General features: G+C 42.7%; 1 protein-coding gene across 2 annotated transcripts in view; it reads right to left on the bottom strand.

Moving 5' to 3' along the window:
* Window positions 1-7,296: 7,296 nt before the first annotated feature.
* The window catches only part of PLEKHA8 (pleckstrin homology domain containing A8), a 51,368-nt gene continuing 42,573 nt past the window's right edge, over window positions 7,297-16,091 (bottom strand). For both annotated transcript variants that reach the window (XM_008522951.2, XM_008522953.2), the window contains exon 14: window positions 7,297-13,225. In XM_008522951.2, coding sequence (XP_008521173.1) covers window positions 13,028-13,225 — 198 coding nt within the window. In that variant the 3' untranslated portion in view covers window positions 7,297-13,027. The remainder of the gene's footprint in view (window positions 13,226-16,091) is intronic.

Raw genomic sequence — 16,091 nt, 5'->3', positions numbered from 1 at the left:
TTCATTTCTAATTTTATTTACCTGAACTCTTTCTCTTTTTTTCTTTGTATGTCTGGCTAGGGGTTTGTCAATTTTATTTATCTTCTCAAAGAGCCAGCTCTTTGTTTCATTGATCCTTTCTACTGCCTTTTTTGTTTCAATAGCATTTATTTCTGCTCTGGTTTTTATTATTTCTCTCCTTCTGCTGACTTTGGTCTTTGTTTGTTGTTTTCTAATTCAATTAGGTGTAGCTTGAGATTGCTTATTGGGCTTTTTATTGTTTATTAAGGTGAGCTTGTATTGCAATGAACTTTCCTCATAATATGGCTTTTGCTGCATCCCACATGAGTTGGTATGGTATGCTTTTATTTTCATTTGTCTCCAGATATTTTTTGACTGTTCTGTTAAGTTCTTCAATGATCCATTGCTTGTTCAATAGCATGTTGTTTAGTCTCCACATCTTTGTCCTTTTCTCAGCTTTTTTCTTGTAATGAATTTCTAGCTTTATAGCATTGTGATCAGAAAAGATGCTTGTTATTATTTCAGTCTTCTTAAATTTATTGCGGCTTGTCTTGTTTCCCAAAATATGGTCTATTCTTAAGAATGTTCTGTGCGCACTTGAGAAGAATGTGTATCCTTCTGTTTTTGGATGGAGTGTTCTATATATGTCTATTAAGTCTAACTGTTCTAGCTTTTCATTTAATCCCACTGTTTCCTTATTGATTTTCTGTCTGGATGATCTATCCATTGATGTGAATGGAGTGTTGAGGTCCCCTACTATTATTGTGTTATTATTAATGTCTTATTTTAGGTTTGTTAATAGTTTCTTTATGTACTTCGGTGGTCCTGTGTTGTGTGCATAGTTATTTGTAAGTGTTATTTCTTCTTGATGGAGTGTCCCTTTGATCATTATAAACTGCCTCTCTTTGGCTCTCTTTACCTGTCTTATCTTGAAGTCTACCTTATCTAAGTATTGCAACACCTGCTTTCTTTTGTTTGCCAACAGCTTGAAGTATCATCTTCCATCCATTCACTCTGAGCCTGTGTTTATCATTGGAGCTGAGATGTGTTTTCTGGAGGCAGAATATTGTTGGGTCTTGTTCTTTAATCCATCTTGCCACTCTGTGTCTTTTTATTGGAGAATTCAATCCATTTACATTTAGGGTGATTATCGACATATGAGGGCTTAATGCTGCCATTTTATCACTCGTTTGCCAGTTCTCCTGCATTTCCTTCGTTTCTCATCCTATGTATTTTGGTCTACCAATCAAGTTATGTAGTTTTTTATGTTGTGTTTGTTTGTTTTCTCATTTGTTATTTGTGTCTCTGTTTTGCTTTCTTGTTTAGTGGTTACCCTGAGGTTTGTATTTAAAATCTCATGGATAAGATAGTCCCTTTTCTGATGGCCTGTAATTTCCTCAGACTAAACCGATTTAGTCCCTTACCTCTTCCCCTCCTAAGTCGTTTTTCTCACATCTTATTCCATCTTGTGTTATGAGTTTGTGGTTAAAATGACAAGATTATCTTTGGTTCTGGTGTTTTCCTTCCCTTTGTCTTTAATGCTATACTTGAGTATTTGCTATCCTGCTCTGATTCTGTCTATCTATTTATCTCCTTACTCTGTTCTTTGTAACCCCTTTCTCCCCGCCTTTTTTTTCAGGTATGAGGGCCTTCTTGAGGATTTCTTGGGGTGGGAGGAATCTCATGGCTACCAACTCCCTTAGCTTACGTTTGTCTGGGAAAGTTTTTATTTCTCCATCATATCTGAAGGATATTTTTGCTGGATAGAGTATTCTTGGCTGAAAGTTTTTGTCCTTCAAAGATTTGAATATGCCATTCCAGTCTCTCTTGGCCTGAAAGGTTTCTGCAGAGAAATCCACTGAATGCCTGATGGGGGTTCCTTTGTAGGTTACTTTATTCTGCCTTGCTGCCCTTAGTATTCTTTCTTTGTCATTCAGTTTTGTCAGTTTCAGTACTATATGCCTTGTAGTAGCTCTTTTTACATTGACATATTTAGGAGATCTGGCAGTGTCTTCCACATGGATTTCCTTCCCTAGGTTTGGGAAGTTCTCTGCTATTATTTCTTTGAACAAGCTTTCTACTCATTCTCCCTCTCTTCTCCTTCTTGACTACCTATAATTCTTATGCTGCATTTCCTAATTGAGTCTGATATTTCTCAGAGACTTTCTTCATTTCTTTTTAGTCTTAGTTCTCTCTCCTCCTCTATATGGAGCATTTCAACATGTCTATCTTCAATTATGCTGATACGCTTCTCTATGGAGTCCTCTTGAGCATTCAGGGAAGCCATATTTTATTTCTTCCATTGTGTCTTTCATTTCTAATATTCCTGATTGATTCTTCTTTATATTTTCAATCTCTTTTGTGAAGTAGCTCCTGAACTCATTGAATTGTTTCTCTACATTCTCTTTAACCTGTTTTTTTGATGATAGCTGTTTTGAATTCTTTGTCATTTAGATTACATATTTCTGCGTCCTCAGGACTGACTTCTGGGTACTTGTCATTTTCTCTCTGGTCTGGAGATCTCATATAATGTTTGATATTGCTAGAGGGAGTGGCTCTGTTTTTTCACATCTAGCATTATTTGGTCACAGTTAGCACCTATTGCCACTGGGTGGGGTCAAAAACCACGTACTCTGAGCCCTCTGCCTTCACCCAAAATCCCAGGGGCTGGAGCCACGCTGAGCAGGTGGGGGGAGGGAGGCTTTCTCCTGCATGCTCTGGGGGTTTTCAGCCTCTGCTCTCGCTATCTGCTTTCTTGGGGTATTGGCTTGATGAGGTCATCCCCTGTGAGAGCTTCTGCCCTGGTAGAGGGCTTCCCCCTAGGCTGCAAGGGCTCTTGGGAGTCTTTGATGTTCCTGCAAACAAATGTTCCCTCCCCTGTTCCTTCCCTCTTGGAGGCGTCCTGTGGTCCTGGATAGCAGTCTTTAGGGGAGGGAGTGAAGTTTTCTCTTATCCCATTCCACCTCCTCCAAGGTGGGCTCCAGCCTTTCCACCCTCTATCATATGGTTGTGTGGGTCTCTCTGATATTTTTTGTGTTGTGTTTGGATGTCCTTTCTTGGAGTGTGGATGTTTATTCGTTGTATGTGGAGGGGAAAAATTACTGGGAAAACTCACTCTGCCATGATGCTGATGTCACTCTGGTGAATTTTTTTGAAACTAGTTTTTCCTTTTAACATTCATATTTATTTTAAACTTTAAGAGATGGTGGTTCTGTGATCTGGTCTTACTTATCCTAACAGACCCCAGAGAACAATTTTAAAGGACTAAACCAGCAGCTCTGGGGGTGTCAGTCTGGGCTGCATATTAGAATCACTGGCAGGGACTTTAACAGTACAAGTGAGAGGCTGCCTTCCAAAGACAGATTTAGGAGGTCTAGGAAGGTCCTAGACATCAATGTTTTTATCTGCTTGGTTTTTAAGTCCTTTTAGTGATTCTAATGTACAAACAGGGCTGGGAACAATGAACTGGACTTTGCTTTCTAATTGTTCATAATTTTGTACATATAAGCACCATTTAAAAAACATTTTATACCTGAATTAACAAAGGCAAAATATAAAAAACACAAAGTATTTATACTCTGAGTGGACAGTTGCTCAGAATATTTCTTTTTTTTAAAGATTTTAATTTTTTTCCTTTTTCTCCCCAAAGCCCCCGGTACATAGTTGTATATTCTTCGTTGTGGGTCCTTCTAGTTGTGGCATGTGGGACGCTGCCTCAGCATGGTTTGATGAGCAGTGCCATGTCCATGCCCAGGATTCGAACCAACGAAACACTGGGCCGCCTGCAGCGGAGTGCACGAACCTAACCACTCGGCCACGGGGCCAGCCCCGCTCAGAATATTTCTTGAGCAACCAAGAAAGCAGGAAGGAATAGAAGAGATGTGTATGGCTTTCCAAATATTTTTATCAAGCTGGACAACAGAACTAACACATCTGAAAGACTCAGGGAGTACCATTTGAGGTAATGCCCAATTTCTAAGACGATTTTGGAATCCTCCCATGGACAAGGAAGGCACTGTTGGGGGCTGGGTGCACTGACTTGAACGAGATGAACTTTACGATTTAGTGAGGCAGGAGGCTAACCAATAACTAAAACATACACCAAAGAACTACTCAGTTACCATGCAGTTACACTTCCCATCCCAAGTTCTAACTTATTCAGTATTGTTTAGAAATGCAAGAGGTGGGAGCTGGGGCTGTGGCAGAGTGGTTAAGCTTGCACGCTCCGCTTTGAGATCCCCGGTTTTGCTGGTTGGGATCCTGGGTGCGGACCTACACACTGCTCATCAGGCCATGCTGTGGTGGCATCCCACATAGAAGAACTAGAACGACCTGCAATTAGGATATACAACTATGTACTGGGGTTTGGGGGAGGCAAAAAAAAAAGAGGAAGATTGGCAACACATGTTAGCTCAGTGCCAATCTTCCCACCAAAATTAAGACACAAACAAAAAAGAAATGCAAGAGGTGGTTTAGAGGTGAAACCGATGGCTGGGATTTATTGTATCCAGGCAGTATTTCAGGAGAGATTCAATCTGGGCCTTCAGGAAGGGGGAAGGGGAAAGGATACTCCAAGTTTGTGAAGGAATTTGAGTCATGGCATGGAGTCATAAAGGATTTTCAGGTTTGGAAGACAGCAACAGACAGGTTGAAAAGAGCACAGAATTCAGAGATCAAGGCTGTAGCCACTGGGGGTGTGGAGGTCAAGGCAGGTCTTCATAACAAACTGGGCATAGAGCGTGGAAGTGAGGAAGCAGTTTAGGGCATCTGAATTTCTTGCCTGAGAGACTAGAATAATGCTGATGCCACTGACTTAGATGGCAAAGCTTAAGGGGCAACCAAGTTTGGATTTGGGGTTTCAGATGAGGGCAGGACATCTAAGGGTAGATGATCAGTGGCAGGGGGGTCTGGATTGGAGCTCCAAGACCACAACCCAGGTGGGTGACCTGTGCCGGAAGTGTAATTCAAGGGTTATCTGCCTGGAGGCTGCTATCTGAAGCCGTGGAGACAAGTGAATTTAGCAAGTTTGCAGGGATGCAAGTAGAGAGCCAGGTGTAAACCAGGAGGAACCAGGCTGAGAATCAGCCCATCTTCCTCAGCGATTCACAAAACTCGGGGCAAGAGGTTTGGTCAGTGGAACACAACAGTCAGGGGACTGTCTAAGGTGATCTCATGAAGGACTTTGAAGCAGGATTTGACTTTTAAAACATCTAAAAAATTTTCAACAACTTGGACCATCGAGCCAAAGTAAAAAAGCCCTAAAATTGGCCACACACTCCGTGTTAGCAAAAATGTGACAAGTCTGTTCTCTGAGGAAGGAGATGCGTCCACACAGCCAACCACCCAAATACGTCCTCAGTGCTGACGTCAGCGCAGATACAGACACACACGTGTATGTGTGCTCGTGAAAAGGGTCTCAGGCCACTAATCTACCTGTACAAACATAAGCACAAATACAAATACCAACTCTAGGCTGGTTCCATTCCTTCCTGCTCTTTTGGTTTTTCCATTGATGCCACTAAGCACAGATCTTCCAGGAGTATCCACGTTATCGTAGAATAATCATAGAACAGACAGAAAATGTACCATTATTTGCAGATTCTGGTAGAACAACAAGCAGCAGACACACGTAGCCTCTCCAGCTGGTCCCTCATCACCATGAGGCAGCTCTACTCCCTGACCCACTGGAAGTCAGGACAGATATCCAAAGGTGTTCTCTTTTTGAACCTACCGTGGTTTGTTCTCCAGGAAGTTTATCTTTTCATGGTTCCCAAGTACCCCAGAGGGTGGAGCTAAGGGACAGAAACTGACTTTCTTCATACAACTCCTGTCTGAGCACAGTGCTCCAGGTAGGCGTGGAGAAGGCAGGAGGTAGACAGTTGGTCCTTATACAGCCGTCTCCGGCAGTACTGACGTTCAACATTTATAAGAACGAAGCCATTACAAAAAAAAGCCCCTGGGGTTCTGTGGGAGAACTGCCCATAACTTAGAATAAACAAAGCCCACACCGACTGGCTTCAGGTCTGGACAGGCACTCCCATTTTAGACAGCAAGGATGATGGTGGTGGTAGTTCTTCAGTGTACGTCGCTTTAGTTTTCCTTTAAGACTTGCCCATATGCAGTGTGGAACAAGGACACAACTGCTCATCACAGCGACTGTTTCAAGGGATAGAAGGTGCTAAAAGCAGTCTAAGCAAAAAGACTGGGGCCATATTGCAGAGAGACAGGTTTCTCAAGGGGAGGACACTCAGGGCAGGAGAGTAGGCCTCCTGAGAACCGGAAGTAGGAAAGGGGAAGCCAGCCTTCAAGGAAAGCTTGCTGGTGCCCTGGTGACTACACAATTCCTTGTCCTTGCTTCTGGGTGTGCCTGCACCACCCTTTCTTTCCACTTTCTCTTCGTTCTTCTCTTGCACATGGCCTGACATGGCTGCTCCAGCTCAGACTCCATAGGACCCTTTTGCTTAAGCACCTACCACACTTCACTTGTTTCTCCCTCTCCCTTCAATTCCCTTCCCCTCAATTCTAATTGGCTCAGCTCATGTATTTAAAGAGGCGGCTGGAGAGGACGCCTCAAGTGGCCAATAGGTGGGAAGCCTCTCTGAGAAGGGGCTGTGGACAGGGTAGCACCCCAATGCCAGCCATATATATCTTTCTACAGACACCTTAACAACTACCAACAAGTACATGAGAGAAAATCTGACACGTTCAACCCTACTTCATCATCAAGTGATTTAGGCAAAAAAGTATCTGCTATTGAATGTAAATTTATAAACCACACAGCTATTCAAACGTTTTAGCAAAAAAAAAAAAAAAAATTTTAGCAAACATTTGTAGCAAATTCATCTATCTGTTCTGCGGTTTCTCTGAAAACAGAATTTGACCAGGTCAAAGAACACAGCATCTGTGAAAGCAGCTAGTCTTTCTAGAGCGCTTAGAACACCCAGGGCAATGCCATTACAGAAGCCATTTGACGCTTCAAAACTATTTTTTGTTTAGGTTTGATATAGTTTTATAAAGATTTTGGAGCTAGGCAGCCTGAGGTGTAGCCTGGCACTACCCCTCATCAGCTGTGGAACATTAGGGAAGGGGCTTCGGGGCTTCAGCAACCTGTGCCTCGGGTTTCCCACCTGTAACCTGAGGAGAGTAATAGTACAGGCCCTATAGAGTGACTGTGGGGATTAAATGTCTTCATATTTGTAAAGGGCCAGAACGATGCCAGCAATTAGCATGTGATCCATAAATGATACTTGTTATTGACATTTTCAATTAAGCAGAAAACCACACAAAAGCACTTGGTAAAATACTTTAAAAATAAGTTTATTATAACTAACGAATATAAAATCTGACAGATATTTTCAAACATTTTTGCAAAAAAAAGTAAAACCCTCCCGTGTTTCCCCTCCCCACAAGATATAGAGTAAGAACTTGGACAGTTTTACATGAAACCTAAACATGAACTTCTCATTCATCAGTTGGTCCTAAAAGGCTCCAACACATTACATTCTAAGTAAAGGTCCATTAAAATTAAGAAATCAACAAACCACTTGACACTAGCTTTCTACTGTCATTATGATGCTCATTCAAAATGCTGAAGGACAAGAACAGGTAACATAAGACTGCGTGTGACAGATATTCAAAGAGCATGGATCTATGAAACCACAAACATTCGAGATAAGAATACTGGGGGTCGAATTAAACATTGACTTAAAAAATTAATCCAAGGAAATCTATGTACATTGTAGCCTTTGGCATCTGGTCTAATATGTTTCTTCTTTATAGAGACATCATTTGGTCCAATCTAATAACTAGATTAAATTGACCTTAATATATGTCTCATCTGACACAGATTGTCCACAGCCAATTTCATATGAGGTAGTTGAGCTGTTTACTGACATTCTAGTGAAACTGTCATCACACAGGGGACTCATACATCAAACACACCGTGAGACTGGCTCGTTAACCTTCTGGGAAGCAACAGAATTATTTCTGGATCACCCTTGTCATCACTGACTCCATATGCATCTACGCATACAGGAGTGTGTGGGATGAGGTCAGCTTTGCAAGGTGCCTTCATCCCAGGGGACCATCCGCAGGGTGGTTTCTGTTTGTCAAGTACACGGAGGAAATACTGACCACGCTTTAAATACATATAATAGAAAGGATGGTGCTTAAAACAAACAGGATCTCTTTCTTTTGTTCTCACATAGCTTAGCTGAAAACATTTGTTCAATCTGAAAGGGAAGTGATTAAAAAGAGTAACCAAAGAATTTTGAAAACTCTCGCAGTACAGAGTAGTAGTATGCTTTTTCCTTTTAGTGAAAGGCTATATATATAAAACAGTGGAGAGAAAGGTCAATGCATGCGGCGACCTACCGTCAATGTCACTTAGTCATGCCCTGGAGTGCCTTATGCAGCAGTGCTAGTGGGAATCATGCAAACGGCCTCTGCACAGAGACTGACTGCAACAGGGTGGGAAATGGGAACGTTTACAGAGAAGTCTGGTGAACAACAAGTTCATGGAATTGTTGAAAGAACCCCTAACAATCTTGTAATAGATGAGCAGTCTTAAAACACCATTAGACAGCTAACGAATATTTTCTTATGTCATTATTATGAAACCCCTGAGTAAGCAATCGCAATTACAAAGGGACATCCAGAAGCAGAACATATTTCTAAATAAAGCATTCGATACACACTTCACAGGAACGCAGGTTTACTGTACACACGGAAGTTCGTGCACAGACTGTACCAGATCACAGAGCAGCTGAAGTCAGGCCCTCTAAGGCTGAACACATTAGCTCAGCTAATAGAACACTGGCTTAAAACATATTTTACTTATAAATCCTAAATCTAAAAATGTAAAAAAGGTTGATAGTTCACCTTAAAAAAAGAAATGAAACATGAGGGTGGGGAAACTGAAGAACTGTAAAACCTATGACTAAAATCAGAAGCAACTGATTTTAATCGATGATTTAGAAATGCACCATTATGTAACCAACTTCTTATAGGACATGGTAGTTTAGTAGGAAAAAAACACAGAAATAGTTTTCCTTCAGAAAGTTTCCAAAACGCCTCACATCTTATATTGCTCACGACCCTCTGACTCTTTGCACTGCCTTAAGTGATATTTCTTCATACATAGGATTTTCACAATCAGATTCAGTTTCCTTAGTAAGATACCTCTTACTTCAGCTCTTTGACTTCCTTCAAATTTAATAAAGAAAAGTGTACTTTATTGATTGGTCCATACCACAGTTTTCTTAATTAAAAACACTTTCCCGAAAATACAAAGCTGAAAGCATTAACTGTTTGGATATATACACACATGCAATTAATAATCAAAAGAGAAGACTGCAAACTTTTCCAGCAGCACTCATCTTACAATAGGTCACCTTTCCTAGATGCCACATACAAGGCAGTCACCTGCTTTACAGCCACAAATGGAAATAGCGGTTCTTTAAGAAGCTCTTGCAGCCTGGGAAGAGAACAGAATCCCCACTGACTGGGCACCTAGCCCTGGGCTAGGTCTGTGCCAGATGCCCCACATACATGCTAGAAGACGCTGCTGAGGAATGGGGCAGAACAGCTAAGAGGGGATGGACCTGGTGCTCTGATGGGGCACTGCTGGCAGAGGCAGTGAGGCTGAACTACGGAGTTCAGATAACCCTCAGCGTGGAACATGACATTAAGGGAAGCTGTATGTTCAGAATGACATATGAATAATGATGAGAAGGTGCCTCAAGCCACTACTTACACACCCTAATGAATACCGAGAGCCCCGCTTCCAGAACTCCCTGCAGACCTGGATGAAGAGCTGATGAGAAAATCATCTCTACCTCATAGTCACAAGTTGGTTTCACCCCCAAAAGGTATCCCTCCAACTTAACATTTTTCACCAGGATTAGCTACAAGGAATGAAATTTGCTTTCAAAGGACAAAACAATTGCCATCATTGAAAGGACTTTGTTCAGTTTGACAAATACACACTGATCCCTCCTAGGCGTGAAGCCTGGCTTCTCCCGTGGGGAGGAGGGCAGGCAGGGTGAAATGAGGTGCACAGAAGCGCCGTGTGAGGGGTCATCTGAATGTTACTTATCAGCTTCTACTACACCCAGAAGACACATGACCTTCTTCTCCAGGATCTCTTCAAAAGTTACTCTAGAAAAGGAATCCTAAAGATGTTCTGAGCAGTGAGAGCAAGGTGATTACTCTGTCAACAAACATCCTAGTGTTTTCTCACCTCCTCTCACTATCAGGGCGAAAGAAAGCTTAGATGCCCCAGGAATCTCAGAGGATATGGAGGGAAAGACTATGTTTTCTCTCTGTCACTTCTTAGATAGCAACTGCAAACTAGCACAAATCACGACTTTAACTAAAATGGAGAAGCAAATACTGCAGATCCAGGAGGATGCTCTGACTGTGCCAAGCTTCGGGTCAAGTTGAATTTATCATCTAGCATTAGGTTCAATTTCTAGTTATTTTTACTTAAGGACCCTCAGAGCTTTACACATCTTAGGCAAACTTAATACGCTCCAGTGAGGAAAATATCTATCAAAAGACATTACTCCCTTTCTGTAGGGTTGGAAAAAGGGTAAGTAGAAAATGTAACATTCAAATTACTCAAGTTATTCTGATCTGGGTTCCTGATGATCCCAGAAAGTATGAAACCCTTCCTACTGAGAGAACTGAGTCACACACACCAAGGCAGTACCTACAAACGTGAAACGGCCATGCCGAGCAGCTTTCTTTTTGTGTATATTCAGAGCCTCAGTGGCAGATCTGAGGTATTTTCAGTGTGCCCACCCCCCTCTCCAAGAGACCACACGAGTTCACCTGAGGTGACAAGGAGCCCCAGCAGTTGCTTAAACGGTCATGCCTCACAACACTCAGAATCTCCTGGTAGCATCCCCTCCCAACGGCACAACGCCTAAAGTGTCTTCATGCAAGCTATGAGCAAAGACTGGCTGCTTTTTCTTTTTTCCCCTTTAGGAGGCTATGTCAAGGGCAGGAAGTCTAAATTATCCCCTAGTCCTGCCATCACATTCACAGTAGCCAGAGAAGGAGATCCACACTAATGACTCGTGGGAGTGGGGTAAAATAACACGCACACCTTGGCAGCTGTCAACAGCAAATGCTAAAGTACAAAAGAATCAATGTCATTTTAGCACCCTTTTTCTCCCTAGCCTTAAAACATCTGACGTTGCTTTTCTAAGTTTAAGCATTTCCCAGAAGTCTTTATATGAGCAGAGTACCTGCTTCATTCATTTGAGCTAAACAGCGCCTATTTGTTTAAAGACAGACAGGAGACAAAATCAATACCGCCCCCCCCCCCCCACAGTAACCTCTCTGCCTAAGGAGAGAGTTCTCTTTGCCCAGGAACAGCATTCTCCAGGACTGCCCAGGTAGCACGCACCTGTGCCCCTCGAAGGAGCTCACCTTCTACCCTGGGGAGCTACCTCGTGCTGGAACTTCCCTTCCAGCTACTCCAAAGAAGTAGACTTGAACGGAGAAGGCACCCGTGGCTTCTGTCCCATGCACACTCTTGGCAGCGTGGCCTGCCGAGAGACTAGGGCCACAGTCCTGGCATCACACTTTTCAGGAGAATGCCTACACAAGGTTGTTTTATGAAACATTTAAACGTCACTTTTAAATCATGACGGAGTCCCAAAGCTTCTGAGATTGATAAGAGCTTCATTTAGTTTGCTCTGACTATTGGTGATTAAACCCAGATTGATCACAGAGCACATTCAGAACTGTGGTCGCTGTGTGCAACACCAAGGCCCACTGGCTGGGCGTCGACGCTGGTTCAATTAAGAAGCTGCTGGGTAAACTCACTCCACTTCTCACTTGCCCTTTATCTATTTTATTTCAGTGATAGCCTCTTTCTCTTTGAAGAAATGGACACATCACTTAGCCCATGCAGAAGACTGGGAATTGTGAAAACTAGAATTTGATCTCATGGTTCTTTGACTCTGTGTGCACAAGAATCACTTGGAAAGTTTATTCAGATGCAGATTCCTGAGTCCTGCCCCCACAATTCTGGTTCTTCAGGTCAGGGTAAGGCCGGGGAATTTGCTTTCTGAACAAGCACTCCATATGATTTTGATGCACAGATGGTCCAGATCACACTTAGAAATCACCTGGTTCCTCTAGCGTCTGTGTGACTGTGAGTGAATCCTTCAATCTCTAAACCTTACTTTTGAAATTGAGTAAGAATCCATGAATGTCACGGTTTTGCTGTCACGTCCGATTGACATAATGCATGGGAAAGCATGCTGGGAAAGTGTGGGCACTAGAGAGGGGTCATCTTGGATGACCTGTCCCCCTCTCCCATACATCCTCCAGCTTGGGCTCAGGGCACACCGCTCATCTCTTCCTAGTGTCCCCACCTGTAAACAGGGATGGATCCCATGTTTATGGAGTCCACCTCCCACACTGACATGGTCACACCAGTGCCCCGAGCACCTTGCCACCAGGTTCTTCTCACTCGCAGAGCCACAGAGCAGAGGGTTCCCCAGGGAGGGTCTAGGAGAGCAAACTCTACGTGTCAACAGCTTCGACAAAGGGGCTTAGCTCCGTCCAAAGTTTTAGTCTAGTTCTAAGTTGCCTGGAACCCTGCCTGTGAGTTACAGCCCTTGATACAGAACTAGCTCATTTTCAGCTTTGGTTTGGGTGGCCCATTAAAACTAAAAGCCAAAAACAAAACAAAACACAAAACTAACAAATTCATTTGTCAAGTCTGCTCTTCTAACTTGCTGTTCAAGTCTACATAACAGGTATGATTTGGTTCCCAGAGGCCCTTTGAACTGAAATCTATAGCACCTTGATTTTTTAATACACAAAACACACATGCATTTAAAAAAATGATATATAAAAGCACTAGGCTCTGCCTCCTCCTCTCCATCCCCTCAAGTAAGGGGCTGGAGAGGGCTGAAGCTGCTGCTGCTGCTGGAAATTAAACAGGGCAACAAAACACTTTCGCGAACTTTATTCCCTGAAGTTAGGAGGTGGCCCTGTCCTGCAGACGTCATACCACCTCGTCAGACTCCAGTCCGTGGACCTCGTATAAAGTGTCCAGTATCGCCAGCTGCTTTTCCATGGCAGGAAGGTAAAGGCTGAGATCCCTCTGCATCCCAACACTGAAAGCTGCTTTCTGGTGGTCACCTTCCTTTATGGTTAACGCGGCCACAAAATCTTCATAGGATGGAGCTGCCCTCAGAGCTAACTGCAAAAGAATTGCCCGTGAGAATCTGCATCACGTTTCTCTCTCTTGCACACTTTACTCTAATGCAGGAGCGCATGCATGCACACACACTCACACATACAGAGCTGCAGAGAGCAGGAGTAAAAAAATAGGAATATGTCTTTCTGACTCGTGGACTCTAAAACTATGTTTCAAGCACCAAATCAAATAATTTTAAGGCTAGAAGAAGCAAGTATGTACTTGGCCCATCTTGAGGATGAACAACGCCATCAAGTCAGGGAATGCTGAGAGAGTCTGAGAAAAGCTCCTTTCTCATTCGCAGTGTGATCCAGACTATCCCCCTTGAATCCTCAGTGTCCACCTCTATGCATGTTGCTGCCACAGTCTTTGTTCCCATGTGGCCAGCCTTCCAGGGCACCTCAATCTCCCATTTGTGTCTCATCTCCATATATCTTTCTTTGCATGTCTCCTACTTCCCCTCACATGGATATTTCCTTTGTATTCTTGAATATTTTCTAAAAAGGAAGGGAGCTAACATTTGTTGTTTGCTTGTGCACTGATGCTTTGATGTATTTATCCCAGTTAATCTTTATAAGAACCTGTAGAATTTATATCCCTATTGTACAGATGAACATCACGTAGCTAATGAGTGCCAGGGTCAGGATCTGAACTCGGGGTCATCTCTGTGCTTTTCAACCACACCACGACATCACATGACTTCCCTGATGAAAGATTTCCTAGGCTCCTTATAGCTCCCCTCCCTTTACAGGCCAACTGTACCCTAAGCTTGCTAAAATCTGCTGCCTGGCATCCACTGGGCTGGCTCTCTTGGGATCTCTGGAGACTTTTTGGAACCTTGAATTATCATTCTACAGTTGCTTTCTTGAGTTTCCTTATGCTTTCAAAGTCTTGGAGAATCAACCCTCCCCCTCTAAGCAACTGGAGGGTGATTGGCATTATGATGTAGTGGTTCAAGCACAGGCTTGGGTGAAGGAGACCCTGACTCGAATTCCAAATCTTTCACATATTAGCTTGAGGAATTTAAGCAAGGTTCTTACCCTCCTAGAACCTCAGATTTCTTGTCTGTAGAAGAGGACTGATACCTCTTGCCTTATTTGAAGGATTAATGGGACACGTGTAGTGTGTTTAGGCCACTGCCTGGCACATAATAAATACTCGAATAACGGTAGGGGTACAAAGGAGAGAGCAGAGAATGAAAGGAAGACAATTATCCAAAAATATAAGTGAGAAAATCTCCCAGAACTGAGGGATATGAGTCTTCAGATTTAAACAGCTATCCATAATGCTCTGCATAATGAATGCTAACAACCAAAAGATGAACACCATAAAATTCTAGAATGTACGGATAAAGATCCTAAAAGCATCCAAAAGAGGGTGAGGAACAGTTTATACACAATGGAATGGTATTAGATTTTACAGTAGTAACAGTGGAAGCTGGAGGACAATAGAGGAATGCCTTCAAAGTTCTGAGAGAAAATTATTATCAACCTAGAATTTTATACCAGCCAAAGCATCACTCTAGAAACAAAGGGCAGAATAAAGACATTTCAGACATGCAGGAACTCAAAATTTTAGCTCCCGTGTATCCTCTCTTGGGAAGCTACTGGAGGATGGACACCACCCAAAGGAGGGATGAGATCAAGAAATAGGAAGTCGGAGGACCTAGGAAATGAAATTAGGGTGAGGTGGATTCAATACAGGAAAATTCATGAAGAAAAGTCCCCGGGAAATAGCAGTACAACAGGCCTGAACAATTAATTCAGATTGGAATAAGCATTTAGAAAGTTCTAGAAGGGAAGTCTCTAAGAAAAAAAACGCAGATAATCTGATAGATTTGTGAGTTCAGAATGACCATGACTTGAGAAATCTAACGGTGCACGGAAAAATATAAAACTTGTATAAGAACAAAAAAATCATAGAATTTTGCCTTCTCATCATCAGGATAACTTGTGATATAATTATATTGGGAAGGTGGAGGCGGCGGAGGTGAAGCAGGGTTAGCGAGGCCTAAGAGCTAAATTCTAATCTATGACAGAAAGCCAACAGTAAGGACTAAAACGGCGAAGGCCACAAAGAACGGTAAACATTTTTAGAACTGCAGAGGTGTTGGAAGAGACAGCCACAGTGGAAAGTGGAGGCCTCTCTGCAGTGAGCCAGGGAAGCAGGAGCAGAAGGCAGGGACTGCTAGTTTTTGTTACAATCTTTTTGGACTTTTTGATAAAAAACAAAACCGAACCCTATGTACAAAAGTTTAAGCAAACTTTTTTAAAAATGTTTCTCCAGAGTGGGGCCCAGGACTATTCCTTGAAGGCTCCTAGAGGGCTGTGGTGGAGCCAAGTCTATCTGGGAACCAACCATAGAACTCAATTGAAGAGGAAACCAGAAAGGTCAGATGATGGACGGTTAGTAACCACACTGGAGACAGAGCCTGGACTGGGCGTCAGTTCCATGGCCTACAACTGTGTGAAGATAAAGGTTCACTATTTGGTTGGTAAATGAGTCAAATCCCCTCAGCGTAAAAGACGTTTCCCTGAGCAACTGAGATCAGTTACATGAATTTGCCCCTGATAAATAATAAGCATGTTAGGAAACTCAATGAAGTTTCCAAAGGAGGGAGGACTTGAAGAACAATGGTAGAGAGGCTGAAAGGGCCTGTCGAGCTCCTCTATTGATAAGGCTGTTGCCAAATGCTTGACAAAATCTATTTCCTTAAAAACCAGCAACTTTAAAAATTATTGGCAATAATATCAAGGACCTTCAAAATGTTCTTACTGTATAACTTCGGGTGTATTACCTCGCCTCTTCATTCTCAGGTTTCTTTGTTTATAAGCAGGGAAAATAAGAGAGCCTACCTCACAGTTATGAG

The sequence above is a fragment of the Equus przewalskii genome, chromosome 4, assembly GCF_037783145.1.
Source record: "Equus przewalskii isolate Varuska chromosome 4, EquPr2, whole genome shotgun sequence".
Lineage (NCBI taxonomy): Eukaryota > Metazoa > Chordata > Mammalia > Perissodactyla > Equidae > Equus > Equus przewalskii.
The sequence above is the reverse complement of the archived record's forward strand: the minus strand, read 5'-3'. Positions and strand labels throughout refer to the sequence as shown.